This window comes from Monodelphis domestica, chromosome X (genome assembly GCF_027887165.1).
Source record: "Monodelphis domestica isolate mMonDom1 chromosome X, mMonDom1.pri, whole genome shotgun sequence".
Lineage (NCBI taxonomy): Eukaryota > Metazoa > Chordata > Mammalia > Didelphimorphia > Didelphidae > Monodelphis > Monodelphis domestica.
Window position 1 is genome coordinate 53,063,031 of NC_077235.1, and position 21,339 is coordinate 53,084,369.

The 21,339-nt window shown below is 40.9% G+C and overlaps 1 protein-coding gene across 4 annotated transcripts in view; it reads right to left on the reverse strand.

Annotated features, from left to right (window-relative positions):
• SLC25A14 (solute carrier family 25 member 14) overlaps positions 1-20,597 on the reverse strand; it is a 34,764-nt gene extending 14,167 nt beyond the window's left edge. Inside the window, exons 1-8 of one of the 4 annotated variants that reach the window (XM_056809565.1) lie at positions 20,319-20,451; positions 13,293-13,383; positions 11,642-11,672; positions 9,488-9,635; positions 4,569-4,663; positions 3,626-3,711; positions 1,865-1,960; positions 558-682 (exon numbers count right to left, since the gene is read on the reverse strand). In XM_056809565.1, the coding sequence (XP_056665543.1) occupies positions 558-682; positions 1,865-1,960; positions 3,626-3,711; positions 4,569-4,663; positions 9,488-9,635; positions 11,642-11,672; positions 13,293-13,325 (614 nt within the window). In that variant the 5' untranslated portion in view covers positions 13,326-13,383; positions 20,319-20,451. Of the gene's footprint in view, positions 1-557; positions 683-1,864; positions 1,961-3,625; positions 3,712-4,568; positions 4,664-9,487; positions 9,636-11,641; positions 11,673-13,292; positions 13,384-20,318 lie in introns of all 4 variants that reach the window. The other 3 variants (XM_007506212.3, XM_056809567.1, XM_056809566.1) reach the window with 3 other exon arrangements.
• Positions 20,598-21,339: the final 742 nt, after the last annotated feature.

The window sequence follows — 21,339 nt, forward strand, 5'->3', positions numbered from 1 at the left end:
AGCTAAGATAAGATACCAAAGCAGGAAGCATCACATGCCATCCATTAGATACCAACATTTTTCAAACCATAGCTTCATTAGCAGAATGTACATAGAGACCAGACTATCATACAGACTATATAAGTAAGCAAGAAAATCCAAGAGAGAAACAAAAACTTCCCAACTTTCAGCCACGATCTGGGGTTTTGATCATGTGCTCTATTGAATTTCAGTGTTTTCCTGACTCCTAATGAACAAAATTTGCTTTTTCAACAAACATTAGGCCAAAGCAATTTATAGATGTGCAACTTTGCTAGGAGGGCTTGGTGCAAAGAGGTGTCAAGTTTCCAGGCATTTGGATGCTGCCCTGACACACCAGAGTCCCCACAGTCTCTGGAATCTCTGAGGGGATCATTTCTCAAAAGGCCTGGGTAACAGAAGAGACAATGGTCTTACTCAATGAGGGCCACTGGCTCTAGTTCTTGATTTCATGGGAAGGGCACAGTGAAGGAGGCCTCAGAGGCACTCAAGACCCAGAGTGTGAAGAGTGGGAGCCACTTACATAAGGATATACTTACACAAAGTGAGTAAAGATTGTGTCTCCCAGCAGCCCTGATAATATTAAGTGCTTTTTGGTAATATCATAAACCGGCAGCTCCACTCCCACAACAATGGCAGCACGCTGAGCGGTCGGGACCACACCCTGCCAAACACAAGTGTCAGTGAACCCAGGGAAAGTACAGCGATTGGGAAGGAGCTAAGAGTGGAAAATAGCCTGGGAGCTGAATAGAGCGGAACCATCCCAGTCTAAAAAGCCAGGAATAGCTCTCTTAGAAAGAGGGAGCTAGTGTTGGTAAGTTGGAGTACCAATTTCAGTCCTTCTGCTAATTAAAAAAATTAATGCAGCAAGCCCAACCAATCAAGAGGAAGGCCCATCTCAAGGCTCTTCCATCCAAGTCTAAGAGGGTCAAGAAGGATGCATGCTGGAAAGGTGGCAAAAGCATAAGGCAGATGGGCAATAAGGCCATGCTCTCAGGCCTAGGAGCTCTACACAGGAGCCAGGCCTCATTCCCAACCAGCACCATCTCAAAGTCTCACTGGGCCCTAACAAATGGTAGGGCAAGGCTTAACTACCTCTGAATCTTGTACCTCCATTTGCCCTCTGCTCTTTGGTTCTCCTTTGCTTTAAGGAACTAAGCTGATAGGTTTCATTTGCTGGACTCCAGTCAGGCAAATCAGGATAGCCATAGGCCATCATTAACAAATGACAAGCCCATCTTTTTACTTAAATGTCTGTGGAAGGATTGCCACATTCCCTTTCTCTCTCTCTTTCTGCCTCTGTACCTGATGCTCAACAGGCTTATGAAGATGAGTCTCATTTGTCTTTATTTAGCTGGGTCCTCTAGTTCTTGGACATAAATCACTGTTCAGTAGCATGGAAAAAAGTGATAAAGAAACTAAATCCATAGTTACCTAGGAGTATAATGGATCAAAATTAAATGAAAGAGGCAGCCCACTGTACCAAAAGTCAGGAATCTAACATATGACTTTGGGTAAGTCATTTCCTCTCTGTGGGCCTGTTTTCTCCTCTGTCAAATAAGAAATTTAAACTCTTGGATCTCTACGAACCTTTCTAGTTCTAGAGGTCTAGAAGTCTATGAGCAAACTAGACGAAATAAAACTCCAGATATATATTTACCTTATGCCTATTTATAAAATCTTGCCCTTTTATAAACAATTTGATATTATAAAAGAAAAGAGCTTGTTCCTGAATTTCTTGAACCACCCAAGAAACTATAATAACTTAGCAACAGAAGTAACTATCTTTAAAAACCAATTCCCACCACCATTCATATAGAACAATGCCCAGACAAGCAATGCTTACCCTCCACAAGCCTCTTGTGCCTTCCTGCTGGTATATGTCGATGAAGCTGCCAATCATGCCCCCTTGGAACAAGCTTCCTTGAGCCTGCATTCGAATCTAAGACAAGAAAAGTCTCACTCTGATCACAGTGAACTCAAAAGGAACCCTGCTCCTTGCTTGTGGGTAAAAGAAACTAAAAAGGGGGGCCAAAATGAAAAACACTAGCTGTCATGAGGAAGTAAACATGTCAGATTTGCTGAGGGGGCAAGAAGAAAAGGTGAGGAAGGCTCATTTTCCTACCTCACATACCTCACCAGAGAATTCTGTCATTCCTAGAAGAAGAGAATTCTGAGAGACTTGGGGGTGGAGAGATGAATGAGGAAATGAAAAGAACACATTTAAATCCCCAAAAGGAGGTGGGTTAAAGATACCTCAGAGGGCTATGTCCTAGATCCCACTGGCAGGCCAAGGAACCCTTCTCAGAACAATGACTTTTAATGTATAAAATACACCACACAGGATTTATGAAGGAAACCAATTATATGGAAATGGTTATCAAGAATTTTTTCAGGCATTCCTAGACTCTCTTGGCTAGAGGGCCTCTAGTGCTCCTCCTGGAAGCTCTCTTTAATGGAGGCTGTATTGGGAGCCACAGTTGAGAAACACATAGAACAATTAAGTGGGAGTGAACCTGGATCTCTAACAGTAGATGAAATATTCACAGACCCAAAGATGGTGCTCAGAAACAATAGTTGCTCACAGGTCTGAGAACCTCGGGAACTCAAAGATAATACTGACTGTGGAAAGAAAATCTAACATTCTGGCCCAGAAAGTACAAAGGAAAAAGATCATTTCCAGCTTGGGTTTGGGGAGTAGCAAGAGAGAGGGCAGGGAAGACTTCCTGAAATTAATTCCATTTCAACTTCCCATAAGTTAAAGTAATTCATCTATTTCAATTTCCTATCCCTGGTAGTAAGTCTAACTAAATCTTAATTGGAGGGCAGGTGGAAGGACTAGACAATGATGTCACTGATATAGGAAACTCCTTCTACCAATGAAGAGTAGCTACCCACTCTGCAACTTTTAGTTTTTGAGGTTCCTGGGGAACACTGAGAGGTTATGTGACTTATCCAAGGTCACACAGGCCAGTATGTGTCATGCTTTCCTCCCAACACCCCTGTGAGGAAGTACAGGTTATTTTTTCCCATTTTATAGATGAGGAATCTCAGGCTCAGAAAAGAGAAAAGACTCCCTCATCATCACATAACAAGGTCTAACCCAAAATCAGATCTCATGTCTCTTGACTTTGCGTTCAATGTCTTTTCCCATATCAGGGGTTAACTTAGGGATTCATGGAGAGATTTCAGGAAGTCTGTAACTTAAATGGAAAAAATACCACCTTATTTTCCCAAACTTTAGCTAAAATTTATCCTTTCCTTCAATCATTTAAAAGTGTGATTCTGAAAAGGAGTTCATCCCTAGACTTCCCATGACCACTGCCAAAGGAATCCAGGACACATAAAGGAGGTTAAGAAGCTCCAAACTATGTTCTCAGTCAAGGGGCCTAACCTTTAAGTGACCTGGAGTTCTCAAGTTAACTTGAACCTCCTTCCCTGTGACCATATTCCATCTTTACATAGCTCCACTGCTTCTCTGACTTGTGGAACTTGGATAAAGACTTCTTCTTTCACGATGGGTCTCCACTACCTTTAGTTTTCTCCAAAGCCCCAATTTGAGCATAAAGCCACATGCTCTACTCAGCCCTAGATCCCATATACTTACCTTTAATACATCCGTGGGATTGGCTATAGTGGATGATATCACTCCAGACACCACCCCACAGATCATATTAATCAGGAGGGTTTCATCTGGAAAGAAAGAAGATAGAAGTTCACTTACTCTAAGTTCATGCCAGATTTCCAGAACTGGGAATCCCCAGAATTGGGAGAGTAGAAGAAGACAGCCACTGAACAGAGACTGCTTTAAAGCCAATCCTCTGATCTCTTGTCAAAGAAATCCAGGGATTTACGATGTTTACCATGTTAGGTACAAGAGTCTTTAAGACCTTAGAAAAATCTGTTTTAAGCTTAGACCCAATGAAGAAATTTAAAAATGCACCTCCCTCCCCTTCTTTGCAAAGGTAGGACACTAGCAATCAATAAACATTTATCAAGCTTCTATTACATTCAGGGCACTAGGCAAAGCAGCTGGGCATATAAAAAGAAGCAGATCTCAAGGAGCTAACATTCTAAAGGGGAGATAACAAACAAATAGGCATAGACAGAAGAATGAAGGGTGACTTCCTGTAAGGGGTGCCATTTTGGTTATGACTTAAAGGAAGCCAGGGAGGTCAGTAGGTGGAGCAGAGGAGGGAGAGCATTCTGGGTAAGGGGAACAACCAGAAAGAATGCCTAGAACTTCAAGGATGGAAATGTCTTATTCATGGAATGGCCAAGTGGTCACTGTCTCTGAATCTAAGACTATGTGTGATGAAGATTAAGATGTAAGAAAACAGGAAAACTAGGAGGGGGCCAGATTATGGAGTGTGCAGAAGTCAGCTCCCCCTCAATTCCCCAGGAACAATGGAGTTAAGGGAGCACACAAGATGAGCTATCATCTGTCATCTGTTGCCTGGTATCAGCTTGACCTGACAAGGTATCTCTGGGGAACAGGAGTTCCAATAACCCATTCAAATAACACCCCCAAGAAAAATACCCACACTGACCTTCTAAACGATCTACAAACAAACGCTTCAAGCTTTGATATATACCGATCTTAATGGTGCCATAGGATGCCTGTCTTAGTAAAGCAGGAGCAATTCTACAAAAAAAAGAGGCAATGACTAGTAACCATTTGCAAACGAACCATCTATTATCCAAGTTTTCATTCAATATACAAGTATCAAACATATATCAACAGTCCTGTACTGGCTGCTGGGGGACAGAGGGGAACAATTCATGTCCTGGAGAAGCTTGCAATCTAGTGGGAGGGCAGAGTTCCGAACACATATCCTCAGGTAAATATTACATTTAGAAAATCACTCCATAATTGGTCTGCAAAGTAAAATGAAATCAGAGGCTGGAGAAATCACTGCCAGCTGGGAGGGGAATCAAAGAAGACTTGGTTGGGAAGGTGGCATTTTAGCTGGGGATGGAAAAGATGGCACGTGAGTAAAGGGGGACATTCCAGGGATCAGAGGCAAAAAGGTGGGAAGCATGGGACACTCAGGAGAGAAAGTAGTCTTGTTTGGCACTGAGTATCTCATAGTAGTACAGGCTGTAAAATTTAAATTTAATATCCAATACCTCCAAGCATTATATTTTATAAAGTTTATTAATAATTACTTGAAAAAGAAGAAATAAAAAGAACAAAATCAGAAAGCCTAAGTAAAAAACACATGGGTAAAATTCTCCTGCCTGACTCTCACCCAACCTCCACAACGGCCTTCCTGGAGCAAAGAGAGAGGGAGGAGCTACATAAAACTTATAGTATTATTATTAAATATTGCTATATAGTATTATTTGCATATTAGTAAATATGCAAATGGGATGCTGGGAAAGAGAGTCCTGGGGAGCAAATTCTAATTACACAAGGCTAAGATGAGAGAACTAGGTCAAATTTTGAATTCCAGGATAAAGAGCTTGTTTTTCATTTGGTTTGTAATTTGGGGAACCCAAGAAGGCTTCTAAGAAGCAGTTATGCAGATGTAAATGAATTAATAAAGAAGGGTTTTTTAAAATTCTCCTATGCTTTATTATTTTTTAAACCCTTCCCTTCTGTTTTAGAATCAATACTAAGTATTGGTTTTAAAACAGAAGAGGGGTAAGGGTTAAGCAATGAGGGTTAAGTAACTTGCCCAGGGTCACAAAGCTAGGAAGTGTCTGAGACCAAATTTGAACTCATGACCACCTCTAGGCCTGGCTCTCAATCCACTAAGCTACCTACCCATCCTTTCTCCTCTATAAACAGTAGAGGATGCACATTTTTTCTAACATAACTGGTTTTCTCTGTAATCCTATATATTTTACCATATGTATTTAAAACTTTATTATGAGAAGAACTTAACCGGGTAGATTCTCCAAGGGGTCCATGGCATGAAGAAGGTTAAGAACTCTTGTTCTAGAGCTAAGCTCCCAAAAGTTCCTACCCTTTTAAAAAGCTGCTTCTGAACCCAGGGAATTTCACCTCATCTCCCTCTGAAGGTTTCACCAATGGGTAGAACTATAGTTCAGTTCTCCATGGCCCACAGACATATACAGGTCTTCTCTAGCCTTAAACCTTTGCTTGACTGAGTCACCCCCTCAATGATCACCCTGGGCCTCTCCTACCTTGCATTGCCAAACTTTTAGAAAGAATTATCTCTATTTGCCACCACTATTTGCTCACAAGTCTGATTCTTGACCCCTTGAAATCTAGCTTCTGCCTCCACAACTCAAAAACAGTTCTTTCAAGAATTAGTAGCCATGTCAGAACTGTTAAATAGCCTTTTTCTCAGTCCTCATCTTCCGTGACCTCTCTGCAATTTCTAACACAGCTGACCATCTTATTGTCTTAAATACTCTCTTCATTCTTGGCTTCCATGACACTATCTCTGTTCTCCTCCAACCTATCTTACTGCTTGCCTTCAGTGTACCTTGCTAGCATTTCATCCATCTCCTATCTCCTAAGAATACCTGTCCTCTAAAGCTTTGTCCAGGCCACCCATCTTTGTCTACATTCTCTTCCTTGGTGATCTCAGCAGCTCCCAGGGGACTGATTATCTATCTCTAAGTAGATGACTCCCAAATTCATCCCTAATCTCCTTCCTGAATTATAATCCCCACATTACCAAGGGCTATTAGGTCTAGACTGATTCTTCATCAGCATATCAGACTCAAAGATAAGGCCACCACCATCTGGGTGGCTTCAGAGTCACCTAGATTCATTCACTGCCACTTCCCTCTCCCACACTGTACTTCTCACATTTGGCCCCCTTTTTCCCTCACAGTCAATGGGCCAATCCAAGCTCCTAATTAAGACCACTGCTTCTGGCTTTTCACTTCTCCAATCCATCCTCCAGGAAGGAAACTGCCAAATACCATCTCCCAAAGGCACAGATCTGACCATGTTTCTAAAAAAATAATGATAATAATCCAAACTCTTGAGCCTAGGCTACCCCTTGTTTCTAAAAAAATAATGACAATAATCCAAACTCTTGAGCCTAGAATTTAAGGCTATTCTCAAAAGGTTTGAATCTATCTTTCCAACTTTATCAAATATTCCTTCTCCTCCATCTGCTTGCATCCCTTCTCAGAAAACTTGACTTTTGACAGGTTTGGCCCACACCACCTTGGGTCTTTTAGGGAAAAAAAATCAAAAGTCCAGAAAGAAGGACAGAGGGGCATCAAGTGAGGCACCAGAAAGAGGGAGGGGAGCAGAGGGAAGAAGTCTTGGAGGGAGGTTGCCACAATGAGGACAGGACCCAGGCAGTGGGATCAAATCATAGTCAATGAACCTTCATTCCTCTATCTCTTTTTACCCTCTTTCTCTTCATAGGGAATGAGACCCTGATGCCTTTCATTCCTGGTTTAAAAGTTAACTCTGCTCTTTTTGTTTTTGTTTTTTTAAACCCTTACCTTCTGTCTTAGAATCAATCCTATGTATTGATTCTAAAGCAGAAGAGCAGTAAGGGCTAGGCAATGGGGGTTAAGTGACCTGCCCAGGTTCGCACAGCTAATAAGTGTCTGAGACCATATTTGAACCTGGGACCTTCCGTTTCTAGGCCTGACTTTCTATCTACTGAGCCATCCAGCTGCCCCTAACTCTGATCTTTTAATGGTATCCACTTCCAGAAAGAAAACTAATGAACTTTGAGTGCAGGTTAAAGCATACTTTATTCACTTTTTCTTGGGAGTGTTATGTGTTTTCTTTTGCAATGTGGCTAATATAGAATACATTTTATATGAGTTCACCTTTATAATCAATATTATATTGCTTTTCTTTCCAATGTGTGGGAGGGAAGGAAAGAATTTGGAACTCAAACTTTTATATAAAAATAAATTTTAAAAAATTAAAAATCAATTAAAATTCAAAAAAATATATATTCCTTCTCCTCAAGTACTTTACGTTCTAAACAAACTGGCTCATTAGTCTTTTTTTAAAACCCTTACCTATTGGTTCTAAGGCAGAAGAGTAGTAGGAGCTAGGCAATGGGGGTTACGTGACTTGCCCAGGGTCACAGAGCTAGGACGTGTCTGAGGGCACATTTGAATCCAAAACCTCCCATGTCTAGGCCTTGCTCTTAATCTACTGAGCCACCCAGCTGCCTCCATCATTCTTCACAAATGAATCAATCTCCTTCCTCTGTGAATTCACATAAGCCCATCCTGAATTTATTCCTTTCTCATCTACTCCTCTCAGAATCTGTATCTTCCTCAGAGCTTAGCACAGCTCCTAAGTCCCTGACTCTTGCCCACCCCACAAGAGAGAAAATGGCTTGCTCCCTCTTCCACTTAAGTTCTATCTCTTCATCTATCTACACACCCACTACAGCTCTCCCAGTAGAATGGAAGCTCTTTAAAGACAGTGAAACTCTGGTTTTGGTCACTGTCTCCCCAGTACCAAGCACAGCCTACGAATCAGGCAATGAAACAGGGTTTGTGCAATTGAACTTCAGGATCTGACAAAAGCAAGAGATGTTGGATTATTCACACAGATCATAAGGAACATAATGCCTTGGGTTATTGTTGAATCATTCACAGCTCCCTTCAGAATGCATTACACTTATTTTTTTCTGCAGATTTCCTGTCCAAATAAAGTTCAGCCAAAGCTGATACGATCAGGTTCCATTCCATTCAATTCAATTCAACAAACAATACTTCAGCACCTACTGTACAGAAAGCACTGTTCTAGCACTGGGGAAGATACCAAGTTTAAGTAAGACTTAAAGCCTACCCCCATGCAACTCATATTAAAGAGGGGACAAAGCAGAAAAATGGACAGCTGTAATACATGATATCATACTGTAAATACTTTGGGAAGGACCCCAGAATATAGCAAAAAGGCAATCAGACTTTCTGGCCTGCCTTCAAATAAGCCAGTTGATCAGAGTATCAAACTGGAAGGGACCTTAAAGGTCATCTAATACAACTTTCTCATTTTTACAGACAAGGGCACCAAGGCCCAGAGAGTGGTCTGCTTAAGATCAAGGGAGCAGTAAGTGAGGAAGTCTGGCTTCACACTCCAAACCCAGGCTCTTTCCACATTACTCTCATTCTCTGGGCTTTCTATTTCATATGCCAACAGCTAGAGTACTCTTTCTTGAAAGAGGAATTCAAAATCTTTCAACCCCGCAAAGAAAGAAGGAAATATCATAGAACATAGATCAGCCCCTGCCTGATTATGGCTACTGTTGATGGCTATCACTAACTTTTATGAAGATGAGAAAAATCCAACCCTAAAATATCACATCTACTTGGGAATCTATCAGTTATAGACAACATAACACAGAATGCCAGACTCAAGGCTTGGCAAATTGGTAAAGCGTGAACTGGATGAATTACAAGACATATTGGTAAACATGAAAAGTATATAATCACATACTTGGAATTCTGCAGTATTTCTGAAAATTCTATTTTATCATAAAAAGGAGAAACACAGTCTTACCCAGAATACAGGGCTAAGATACCTTCTTCTTTATAGATCCGGAATAAGGCATGGAACATTCCTTTATATTTTATCTCTTTAAAGCGAGCATCGATGGTTTGGCCTTGAACCTGAAGGCGTGTTTTGGTAAGATCCACTGGAAAGGTTCCTGGGGAGGGAAGCATCCATTTAGAGACATTTACAAAGAGAATCCAGGGCAAATCTGACACCAGAGTTGAGCCTAAATATATAACAGTTTTTTAAAAGTTCTGACAGTCTCTCCCATACCCAATAATACAAAACTGGACTGGAGTTAGGGTATCATAGTTTTAACTCAAATGCTGACTAGCTGTGTGTGATCTCGGGCCAATGATCACTCTTCTCAGAGGCTCAGCTTCCCCATCTATAAATGGCAATAGTTAGACAAGATGGTCTTTTCCTTCCAAGTTCTATGATACTATACTATGATTCTATACTTCAATATAAAGCTATCAGAGGACCAAGTTTTCTTATATTAAAGTAAAATGTACTTTCATGAGATAATAAATGCAAAGTGCTTTTTAAACTTTCAAGTACTATTTAAATATAAGCTATTATGTTATTATTATCATACATTACCATATTGCTAGAGGATATAACCTGACTTTCAGTATTAATACTATTGAACTCTTGGTATATCAAGATATTTTATGACAGTTTTAACTCATTGCTAATTCTATAAAATTTAAGCAACAACCAAAATGTCTTCTAGATGAATTTTCATAGTATTTTACTATTATGACCAAGTTCTTGTCCCTTTCTTTGTCCATAAAGTGCTCCAAAAGTCCCACAAGTGCAGAACTAATACTAAGAGAGGTCTGGGAATTATCCATTTTCTTCAACTCATTCATTTTTTGTTACTGCAAACATATAGAAGAGCTATAGATGTGCTGGACTGTTCTGCTCTTCTCAGATGATCAATCCAACCAGCTTTTCAGTTATGAACAAGTCAATGACCAACTCCTACTCCTTTGCAGAGACAGAGACCTCCAGGTAGAAAGTAATACATATAAACATGGGAATTTTTTAATGTGTTGATTGGTTTTGCTAATTTTTTCTCCTTTAAAAAAAATCTTCATTATAAGGTTGGCTATCCAGAAGGAAGAGAGAAAGAGACACGGGGGAAATGTTGGTGATACAAAAAAAAAAGATACCAATAAAATCTATTTATTTTCACAGAATTTAAAGCCAGAGTGGAGCTTCGAGATGATTTTCTTTTAGATTATTATGAAAATCCTAAGGGGAGACACAAAGATAATAAATAAGAAAAAGTCCATCCAGGAGTTTACAATCTAATATAAAGAAAGGTGATAAATGAAACAAATTGAAATAAAATTGTATAAAAGGACACTAAAGTACATGTGCCAAAAAGGGCTTGCAAAGCCCTCTCTGTGGGCACGCATGCAGCAGCCCACTACAGTTCGTTACTAGAAAGCCTAAGGGATGTGGGGCAGAGCTATTCCCCTCCCCCTCTCCACAATGGCATGAAGACATTTTTTCACATCACCTGTCCCTCTACCCAGCTGCCCAATGGGAGTGCTTCCTCCCTTCCCTGTCTGGGATTAGAGAGGGATGGGAGGGTGGGTTGGCTGGGGGGTGGGCACGGAACTAGTTCTGGGTGGGGTGACCAGCTCTCTATCTCTAAAAGGTTCTCCATCACTGTACTAGAGGATCAAAATAGGGAGTGATCACTTCCAGCTTGGGAACAGGGGGAGAAGGTGTTAAGACAGATCAACAGATCAAGAGAAAAAGATCAAACAAGGGAGTATTTGATCCATTTCTTGAAGGATAGGGGAATATCGATAAGGAGGAAAGGCATTACAAAGATAAGCAACAATTAGAATGATTAGGAGGAAACAAAAAAAGCAACATCAAGAGTAACATCAAGTTTTCCAGTGTGGCTAGATTAGAGGGCAGAAAGGCAGAATGGAGCCCAAATGAATGAAAGCTCTATTTGGTCCCAAAGAACTCAATCTTTCTGGCATGATAGAGCTAATCCCAAGAGAAAGTTGGAAAGATAATTATTGTTTATTCAAACCCCATTTTAATTATTGTAAAATTACAGAAGGGATCATTATACAGAAAGTAAATTGGTAGGTATTGGAAACAAGTATTCTTTTAAGGATTCTAATTTACCAAAATGATGGTGCTTTGGTGGTCCAAGTACCTCAAAAAAAAAGAGAAAGAGACTATATGTAATAAGAATCTCAAGAAAAGAGATGAGAAAATGAAACACCCTCCTCAATATGGAAACCTAAAATCCAACAGGAAAATCAATATGGAATCCAATTGAATTCATCCAGCTCTCCACTTCCATTTCTATCACTTTCCATAGATGACCATTACAATTTATTAGGCAGCTTAACTCTCAGAAATAGCTCTGTTAAGTCTGATTTTTCATAACTTCATCTGCCTACACTTAGCATAAATTTTATCAACATATGGCTTAAGAAAGGCAACACTAGAAGTGTACTAGAAAGAACCAGAGATTTTGAAGAAGTGCTGAATTTAAGTCTCATCTCTGATTTTTAGGCCTCTATCTCTTCCCCAATCACGTGGAGCTAACAGGAATTTCATGCATACTTTTCACAGGGTTGTTAGCTCTCTATCTGAACCTAGGATTTCATCAGTGTAGGGAGCTCTGGGTGAAAAGACTGCCTCTACACACCTGTATCTGTAACAGAGTTCTACAGTTGCCTGGGGCACTGAAAAGTCCAGTGACTTGGCCAGGGGTCACACCTACCACTAGAAGGTATCTGAGGCAGGGCCTGAACCCTACTTTGAAAGCCTCCCAGGCTCAGAGGCCAAATTAAGATCACCCCCTCACTGAGCCTCTATTGGTATGAGAACCAGCTAAGGTATATTTTATAAGCCATAAAGCACCAAGAGGTGAGGGACTGACTGCGATGATGCTGTTGAAGACATGCCGCTGTCACCTTTTTTAGCTTCCCATTTCCAAGAGTGCTTAGGAAGAACCCCTACTGTCACATTCAATCTGTGAGGTCACACTTTTCTCCTTCAAAGCCTCCTTAAACAAAACCTGAGTATATCCTATAATCACACTCTTAGTAGTAGAAAGACAAATGGACAGAGATGACGGAATCAATGACAATTTTAAAAATGAGTAAGATCTATTTTTTCCAAACAGAAAGAAATGTCAAGAAATAGATCTCACAGTCCTTTTTTATTGTGGCAATTATGGAGAACCATTTTTCATTGCATCCTTCTTTCCTTTTCAAAAAGACCAAGGTCTAGAGGTTGACATTTGGATAAATGTAAGTTTATTCTCTAAACTAGAAATTCACTTTAGGCCAATCATTTGCTTTTCTTCTAGATTTTGGCTGTACCTATACAAAACCCCAAACTAAAGAATTGCTCAGTGATAGCCTGGCCTAATTTTAAGAGCCTGGCAAAAGTCTGCATATGCCTGTCATCTGAGGACTGGCCTGATTAAGTTCCTCAAGGCTCATTAGCAAGTTAGCTAAAGGGAAATAAATACATAAAGAGAGAGAGAGAGAGAGAGATACATACATCTATATAGATATGTAAATATCTGTATATATTTTTTTAACAAAGCTACTTGCAAAAAAAACCTATTTGAGGTCAGAAGGGTGCTAAAATCTGCTTAGAGAGAGGTAGTCCTCACACTGAAAGAATTCTTGAAATATTAAAGAAAATAGTTTTTAAGACAATCATTTCTAATACAAACAAGCTACTATATTTCATACTAGACTAGAACCAAGTGCTACCAAGCAAACAGACTGAGAAACTTTCACAAGGTCCTTACCAAACTCTGCGACAATAGACGCAAGGCCGCCATAGACAAAGGGTTTCCAATTCAGACCAGACATCTCATGACTTAGAGTGGTCTCTGGTTGCTGTTAAGAAACAAACATAAGAGGGCAAAGGAGAAGGGTGGAAGGAAGGGGTGGCCAAGGAGAGAGTATATTGGGAAGTAACAGTGACATAGAGATAGATATATAAAAACCAAATTAAACGTTTGCTCACCAAAATCTATCAGAACTAGTCAATGAAACAAAGACAGATAAAAATAGTCTCATAATAAACCAGTAATGACATAAAATGGGTCGCCAGGTAGCATCTCAGCCACTGGATAGTATTGGATTCCTTTAAAATCAGCTAGCATCCAAGAAGGAAAAGAAGGAAAATCTCTGCCATTAAAAACCAAACCCACTGTGTACCTCAGTGAATTCCAGCTGGAGAGATAAGCATAAAAGGAATATTAGAAAAAGAAATTAGATTCTTGTTCCAATTGTGAGAAGGAGGTGAATTTTTTCTATTCAACAAACAGAAGTTAATAAAAAGATAAATGTGTTTCACTATGAAAATGTTTTAAACATTCTTTACAACAAAAAATGAAATAAATAAGAAAAAAATAGATTATAAAAAATATTTACAGCAAGTATAACAGAAAACATCTAAAATCCATAAGGAACTGTTCAAAATTCACAAAGGTAACTTGCAGACCATGCTCAAAATCTGTGAAGAAATTTCAAAGAGGAATCATAAATGGCTAACAGCCTCTTGAAAGAATGCCCAATAATCGATGAAATGCAAATTCAATCAGTTTTGCGGTAACTTCTCTTTGACCTATAATATGAGAAGTCTTTTCTTATCTCTGGACTAAAATATCTAGGACATTCTCTTCTCCTTTTTGCCTTTATCCATAATTCCTCCATTTGGATACTTTACTTTTGATTCTCTATTGCCTTCTTTATCCTTGGTTTGTTCTATCTGTTTCAGCTTTCTTCCCCTCATTTTTTAGAAAGTGGGGGGAGGGTGAGAGAGGGGATCTTTAATCTTAATTTTTTTGTTTTTATTTTTTTGTTTATTTAAGTAATTGATTTGGAATATTTTTCCATGGTTACATGATTCATGCTCCTTCCTTCTCCTCTTCCCACCCCCTCCTGTAGCCTACAAGCAGTCCCACTGGTTTATACATGTGTCATTGGGGATCTCTAATTTTTAAAAACTATTTCATAGAAGTGTTTTGATGCTTTCTTAAACACTGCCACTCCCCACTGACTTCAAACCTGACACCAATCCCTACATTTCAGAGTTTCTCCAGACTGGGTTTTTACACAGAGAATTGTCTGCAACCAGGCAAGGCAGAGGAATCTTCCCAACAGAAGGTGACAACTGGCTAAAGGCCAAGAAAGAGGCCCACATTAGAGTAATCTGCAGACTTCCTTTAAAAAAAGTAGCATAGCTAGGCCTACTTGGCATGGATCTTCTGAGAAGAGAAGAGTAGCCTTTTGGGAACAAGGATGCTGTAAAAGGCAATAAAAAACACAGTTGCAATAGACAGGGCAAAGAGCAGAGGCAGTCTAATCAAAGGAGGGTTCTGTAGAAGGGGCTGTTGGTCCCACAGTAATATTTTCAGCTGTATTCCAATATACCAAAGAAATGCCATTAGTGATATTTTTATTATACAAAAAAACAGTAATAAATAAAAAAACTACAGGAGTAGTCAGAAGATTCCAGTTTTGCTGTTAGCATTATTGTTGAGGTGTTTTGTTCTTGTCTGATTCTTGCTGACCCCATTTGTGGTTTTCTTGGCAGATATTGAAGTGTTTTGCCCTTCCCTTCTACAGCTCATTTTACAGATGAGGAAATTGAAGCCAACAGGGTTAAGTGACTTGCCCAGGGTCATATAGCTACTAAGTATCTGAGACTGAATCTGAACTCGGACCTCCCCAATTCCAGGCCTGCTGCTCTATCCACTGTACCACCTACCTGCTACTATCAGCTGTATAACCTTGCAAAAGTCACATAGCTTTCCTAGGTCTTCGTTTCTTCATCTGTAAAGTCTTTTCTAGTCCTAGTCTTCTATTATCTACATGGTGGAGGAGCAGAAAAAGACTCTGCACATCCTCTACAATGACTCCACTGAGGGTGTATTGTCTCTTCAAGATACAAGTACAAAACATCTTCTCCATTCATAGGGGAGACAATGGAAGAGATCCAACTAAATAGACCTATACCCATCAGAAAATGCTTTGGAAAGTTATCTTATTTCTCCTCAAGGCACTCAATTTTTCCATTACCTGAATTTACTTGTTGTATACCTTTTGTATTCCCACTTGGTAAAATGCTATCCTCCCAATGGACCATTTCATTTTTGCCTTTGTAGCCTAAGCTCCTGGCATAGCACCCAATACAGAGTAGGTACTTAATATTTGCTGAACCAAATGCTCTTTAAAAAAACCCTCACCTGCAAAAATTGGAAAATGAGGGGATGCCCTTCCATTGGGGAATGGCTGAACAAATTGTGGTATCTGTTGCTGATGCAATATTGTTGTGCTCAAAGGAATAATAAGCTGGAGGAATTCCATGGGAACTGGAAGAACCTCAATGAACTGATGCAGAGTGAAATGAGGAGGACCAAGAGAACACTGTACAGAGAAAGTGAAACACTGAGGAACAATCTAATGTAATGGACTTTACTGTAAGTAGCAATGCAATAATCTAGGACACTCCTGAAGGATTTATGAGAAAGAACACTATCCATAATGTGGGAGCATAATGTGGGAACTGTGGGAGCAGAAACACAAGAGAAAAACATATGACTTATCACTTATCACATGTATATATGGGTATATAATTTGAGGGTTTTTGGCTTTAAAAGATTACTCTATAGCAAAAATGAGTTATATGGAAATAGGTAAAATGGGTATCAAGTGATAACATTTGTGCCACCCAGTGGAACTGCTTGTCAGCTCTGGGAGGGGGGAAGAACAAGGGGAGGGAAAGAAAATTAATCACATAAACATGGAAAAATATTTAAAAATAAAAAAAACCTCACCCACCACCTTAGAATTAATACTATGTATTGGTTCCAAGGCAGAAGAACAGTAAGGCTAGGCAATGGGGATTAAGTGATTTGTCTAGAATCACACAGCTAGAAGTGTCTGAGGCCAGATTTGAAACTAGGACCTCCCATTTCCAGGCCTGGCTCTCAATCAGAGAGACCTTGAGACAGAGGTAAATCAAAACATTTCTGTGTCTCAGGAAACTAAGACTGGAATTGCAAATTGGCACTGGGAGAGCAGGTTCCACCCGAGGTATTGTCTATGCCAATGAAAACCCAAGTCCAAACAAAAAACAGCAACAAAATGCCACCATCTCCTCCTGTTGTTATAGTAATCAAGGCTTGAATGAGAATTGGTAGTTGCTTTATGGCAATGAAAAGAGAAATGGAGGGCTGAACACAAGAGCTATTTTAAAGGAAAATAAACAAGACTTGGCAGACAATACATATAAGGATGAACAAATGGGATGAGGCAAAGATGACTCCAGGGTTCCTAGATTAAACTCTGAAGGGCCATTCAATTCAATCCAAACATTTTTAAGCACCTACTATGCACAAGACCTTTTTATAGGCACTAGAGATAAAGACAAAAGAAAATTGTCTCTCTGTCAAAGGTCAATTCTATTTGGAGGCTACAATGTGCATACAACTAAGTAAATAAAAGATCATTTAATGAGGAAATGTGTCACTACAACTGGAGAAGGGGAAATCAAGGAAGATTAAGAGGTAGCACTTTAACTGGGCCTTGAAAGATAGGGACTCTAAAACATGGAGGCAAAGAGAGAGCAGATTTCAGACATGGGATATAGCCTAAGTCAGTGATAACAAATTTTTTAGAGATAGGGTACCAGGCCCTGACCTCATCCCACCCCAGAGACTGGGTGCTATGCCCTTCCCTCCCACCAAGTGTCTGTCTTACCCCACACAGAGGAGAAAAGAAGTACTCCCATTGGGCTGCTGAGTGGAGGGGTAGGTGAAGTAAGGAACATCCTCAGTATGTGTAGAGAGGGAGAAGGGGAGGCGAGCAGCCTGAGAGCTCTGCTTCCTTCAAGCTCTGAAGCTGGTGAGCCGCCCACCTTAACCCAGACAGGAATGTGGGAAGCACTCCCATTGTGCTGCTGGTCAGAGGGGCCCCATAAAGTGAAAAAAATGTCCTCAGGCACAGTGGAGAGGAGGGAGGGGAGCAGCTCTGCCTGAGTCCCTCTGCCTTTCTAGTAAGGGACTCTACTGGGGTGCCCACAGAGAGTGCTCTGCATGCCATCTTTGGCACCCATGCCATAGGTTTGCCATTACTGGCCTCGGCTATGGAGTTGAGTTTGGGGAATAGTGAGTAAGCTAGTGTAGTTGGAGTAGGAAGAACCAAAAGAACCACTTACAGGGAGACTACAATAATGCACATACTACAGACTTCAGAACACTGATCAATTCAGGACTTCAGAAAACTGCCAGTGAAGCAAGCCTCCCATCTCTCAGTTAAGAGATAGAGATGCACAACAATGGTTTTTCTAGAACAAAGTTTGAATAGTAGGTAAAACTTAGCTAACCAAATTAAATTGAATCTGAAAATCTAAAGGCATGCCAAAGTAATCTCTTTTCTTATTTTTTTAAGAGCTTATCAAGGGATCATGATGTAGGAATATCCTTGAAAGATATTTTGCGATAGAAAAATACAGAGTGCCCTAAAAGCTATTAAAGCTTTAAAAAATGGCACAAGGCTTTCAGGCTGCCCGCAAGTTGACAATGACCAAAACAATGGCCTTAAGTACCTGCTCAGGAAATTTTCCCAGAAAATCATTCTTAGGGCTAATCCCCAACCATGGAGCTCCTAGTTCTGCCACTTACTACCCATGTGATCTTGAGCAAGTCACCACTTCCCTGGGCATTAGTTTCTTTATCTGTAAAAGAAAGTGGTTGGATTAGATAATCTCTAAGGCCCCTTCCATCTCTAAGTCTATGCTCCTAGGATGAAAAAAAGGAGTAGCAAGAGTACCACTAAAAGAAAAGGGTACTTAGGGTCACATTTTCACTGTTACCTAACCTGATAAAGTGCTATTAATAAGAATAAGTTTAATACTACTAAGCATATACCCCAAAGAGGTCAAAGAGAAGAATCAAAGGTTCCATATATATCAAAATAAGCATTGCATGAGGCTAAGAACTGAGAGCAAAGTGGGTGCCCATTGACTGGTGTGACCATAAAGGATTTTTGGCTCTGAGAATTGACAAATATGAAGAATTGAAGGAAAATTGGCACAATTTTTATAAAATTTTAGAACAATAAGCAGAACCAGGAGAATGATTTACACAATGACAACAATAACATAAAGGAAAACAACACTGAAAGACTTGAAAACTCTGAACAATATAATAACCTCTCATGACTTCAGAGGTGAAGAAGCATGTCTTCCTCTGGGAGAGAAAAGGTGGACTATGGGAATGGAATGAGCCAAATGTTGGTAACTAGGTGATGCAGTGGATACAGCAGTTGTTTTTTTTTTAAATGTTGTCAGAGATCTGAGTTCAAATTTAACATCAGATACATACTAGTTATGTGACTGTGGGCAATTGATTTACCCTGTCTGCCTCAACTTTCTTAACTGTAAAATGAGAATAACAGCAGTCCTTTCCAGGGTTATGAGAATCAAAAGAGATGTTTCTATTTCTAAAGTACATAGCATAGTGTCCAGGCATATATAATAGGTCCTATATAAATTCTAGCTATTATTAAATATGCCAAAGTTAAATTGTTTTGTTTAAATGAATTTTTTATTAAATTAACAGAAATTGGAGTTCTTCTCTTTCACTCTCCCTCAACTGAGAAAGGAAGAAAAAGAAAACATATTACAAACATGTACAGTTGAGCAAACTCCCACATTGGCCATGTCCAAAACAATACATTGCAATCTACAATCTGAATCCATCATCTTTCCATGGGAAGTGGGCAGGATCTTAACTGTATTAAAGAAGGTAGGTGGTGCAGTGAATATATTTATTAGACCTGGAGTCAGGAAAACCTGAGTTCAAGTCCAGCCTCAGATACTTACTATCTGTATGACCCTGGGCAGGGCACTTACCCTGACCCAGCCTCAGTTTTCCCCACTATATAAAGAGGATCAGGATCAGTTGTGAAGATCAAAGGAGAGAGATGTAAAGGGCTTGGTACATAGTATGAGCTTTGAAAATGCTTGTTCCCCGCCCCCCTTCTTTATGAAGAAGGAATGTTTTCTTTCTTTCCTTTTTTAAGAATAGCAATTTTAAAATTTGTAGAATTAGAATATAAAGATACCCCTTTCTGGTAACATGTTCATAGTAATGGGGCTCTTGATTCCTTAATTCAAAGGAGTGGCTGATGTGGGAATTTCAATTTGGTGACAGTGGTAGATCCGAGATTTGGGGGCTGGGAAAGAAGCTTTAAGCTGCAGCCCCCAAACCATACCAGTTAAGAACAGTCAATTGGAAGGCAAACTACTGGAGTTCTAGTCGTTTTAATACCATGGCCCAGCTTTTGTGACCTTGGGCACTTGTCACTCCTCTGCCGGCCTCAATTTCCTCTACCCATTGAAAAGAATGATCCTTGCATTGCCTCCCTCAAAATGATGAGAGAAATGTGTGCTCTTCCTAGGCTAGGGGCCCCTAAACAGGCGCCAGCTAGTTCCAGTGCTCGCTTCGTCCTCTGCCTCCGCCTCGGCACAGCCCAGCACGTGGCCTGGGACTGGGAAAAAAGGACGCTCCCCTCCGGACCGGAGGCAGCAGCGGTCGTGCTGGTCAGCTCCTCAGACGCTTGCACCTGCCCGCGGGCCCGCTGGCGGAGAAGAGAGAAGGGAGGGGACTGTGAGCGGAACGGGGAGGGGGCGGGGAGCGGAGGGGCCCGCCTGGCCTCCAGGCCCTTCTGAGGGGAGTGCGGGTGGGAGAAATACGGGGCCGAGTCCAGGGCGGACGGATCCACGGACGGACTGGGTCCGCGAGGGGGCAGTCACTTACCAAATCGGGCTCATCAGTCCACGACGGGACCGGAGACGGGACGGGAGACGGAACGGGAGACGGAACGGAAGAATCTTGCGGGCGAAGACACCGCAACGCCGACCCGGAAGGGGAGTAGAGCACCCGACGGAAGTGGCCAAGCTGTTGCCAAGGCAACAGCGGTGGTGGGTTGGGAGGGGATACCCCATCAGCGACTGGTTCACCCAAAATCCCGTGGGCCGAAGCTGAGCAAGGAAAGGCGGAACAGGAGGCGGGGCATCCTGGCCTCTGCGGAGGGAGAAGCTAAATCTTCTCCGAAGAAAAGGGCGTCACGTCAAATAATGATACGTCATTTGACGTCACGTCCCTGTGCGCGTGCTGCCCCTGGGGGCTCCCGAGCCTGTGTCGCTGGCGTAAGGGCCAGATGGGTTTGAAGTGACGGGGGAGGGATGCAGGGAGGAATCCAGGTGACTGGTGCACCTGCTTGGGAACCCTAATGGTCTAATACAAAGAGGAATGAGTTCATAAAACTCGTGTCTATTTCTGTGTCCCTCGGAGGATTATTTACTGTTTCATCTCAACAACCTGGGACTGGCAAGGTGCAAACCTGGTCATCCCCATTTGGCAAACTGGGCCTCACACAGGGGAAGACTCAGGTGATGCAACAGCCGGGAATTGTAGGAACTGAGAAGCAGCATCTGAAGACTTGGGTTCAAATTCTGAGGGCCACTTACTTCCTCTCTGTTACCTTTAAAAAATATAATTTCCCCACTTTAAAATTGCCTATCTTCTAATTCTGAATATCTGAAATTTGTCTGATATTTACAGAAAGAGAAAGAGATCAAAAGACAAAAAATCCTGATAGATGGTTTCCCTGATAGGGCACAAGATTTGATTTTGAATTAATAAGTGATAAAAATCTGTAAATTATGCTCCTTTGATCTTTGGGGTGATTTGTCCATGACTTCTAGGTTCCCCCTTTGCAATCATACATCCTGCTATTATTCCTTTTGACTGGCTACTTATAAACTTCCTTGCTCTT